The sequence below is a fragment of the Chrysochloris asiatica genome, unplaced genomic scaffold, assembly GCF_000296735.1.
Source record: "Chrysochloris asiatica unplaced genomic scaffold, ChrAsi1.0 scaffold00380, whole genome shotgun sequence".
Classification (NCBI taxonomy): Eukaryota; Metazoa; Chordata; class Mammalia; order Afrosoricida; family Chrysochloridae; genus Chrysochloris; species Chrysochloris asiatica.
The window spans coordinates 614,952-616,656 of NW_006408898.1; the positions used below are offsets into that span (position 1 = coordinate 614,952).

The 1,705-nt window shown below is 41.6% G+C and overlaps 1 protein-coding gene across 1 annotated transcript in view; it reads left to right on the forward strand.

The window, feature by feature from the left end:
* Positions 1-1,705, forward strand: part of IL1A (interleukin 1, alpha) — a 13,625-nt gene that overhangs the window by 4,462 nt on the left and 7,458 nt on the right. Inside the window, exon 4 of the mRNA XM_006876440.1 lies at positions 1,013-1,186. Coding sequence (XP_006876502.1) covers positions 1,013-1,186 — 174 coding nt within the window. The remainder of the gene's footprint in view (positions 1-1,012; positions 1,187-1,705) is intronic.

Sequence of the window (1,705 nt, forward strand, 5' to 3'; positions counted from 1 at the left end):
CACAAGGTTGGTGGTCCAACCCCATCAGCTGCTCCTTGGAACCCACTTGAAAGCATTTAACAACCACAACGTGGTATGCCAGAAGAACAAACAAAACTGTCTTAGAAGAAGTACAGCTAGAATTCTCCTTAAAATGTAAAACATCATCATCTCACATACTCTGGACATGTTATCAGAAGGGACCATACCCTGGAAAAGGACATTCTTCTTGGTAAAACTCCAAAACACCAAAAATGAAAAATTTCACAAATAATCTCTTAGGAGGGTGAAGAGTGATTGCCTAAGAAATCCAAGCTTAAAAAGAAACAAATAAGTTCTCGTGGAGATGATTCTAGAACCATTTCTACTGCTAACTGGGTGATTTTATTTCTCTATCAGTTTCCTTGGGAGTCCTGGTCTGGCATTGTGAATTAATGTACTGGACTGCAAAGTTGGTTTGAACCACAGGACACACGGCTCAAGCTCACTAGCCACACCTCAGAAACTCTATACAGGGTCGCTATGGGTCAGAACAGACTCTGTGGCACTGGATAACAATAGCAATCAGTTTCTTTACCTGGATTGGAATACTCCTGATGTCCTTTCCATAGCTACTCTCTGTAATAGGATTGGTGTTAAGTGCCACTGAGTCAGTTCCAACTTGTAGCGACCCTGTATAGGGTTCCCAAGGAGCACCTGGTGGGACTGAACTGCTGACCTTATGGATTACAGTCCAGTGCTGATCCTACAGCACCACACCAGGAGTCCTATAACTGTATAAGGGTACGTATATCATCAAGCAGCCATTGTGCTGCTAACTGAAAGTTCAATGGTTTGAATCTGCCAGTCACTCTGAAGGAGAAAGATAAGGCAGGTTGCCTCTGTAAAGATTCACAGCCTCAGAAACAGTACGGAGAATTTCTACTCTGTCCTGTGGGATCACCATGAACTATCATCAACACAACAGCTGTGGGTATCTATCATCTGTGTGTGTACCTAGATATTAATCTGAGCTTGTGATCATTTGTTTTAGAAATCATCGCGTCCAAATCAGCATCTTACACCTCCTCGAACAAAGTGAAATACAGCTTTACAAAAATCATGAAAAGTCAGTGCATCCTGAATAACATCCTTTCTCAAAGTTTAATTCGAGACCCAACAGGACCATACCTCACAGCTGCTGCATTAAATAATCCCGACGATGCAGGTAAATGGCGAGCTCTGTCATTCCCCCTCTTGTTTATTTACTCCTTTCAGATTTTTACTTTTATAAAAATAAAACTCTCTAGATTCCTGGCTTTGTATAATTCTACAACAGGATGAAACCCATCATCCCTGGTAAAACTCCCTAGCAAGGATATCATTTAGCCAAATCTAGGCACTTAACAACAACAAGAAACTCCACACGAAATATGTTCCTTGTTTTTGAGAGCACTTAGTGGAGTACTTCTTGCTGAGTGCCGACGAGTCGATTCCGACCCATAGTGACACTGTATAGGGTTTCCAAGAGCAGCTGGTGAGCTTGAACCACCAACCTTAAAGGTCAAACAGCTTTGCAGTCTGGTGCACAGTGCCACAAGAAGACAAAAAAGAAGGAAAAGGTTAAAATGGATGTCAGAAGAGACACTGAAACGTTCAAAGGTCAGCTCAAGAAGATAAAGCCAAATATTACAATAAAATGTGCAAAGATCTGGAATCGGAAAACCACAAAGGAAGAACATACTCA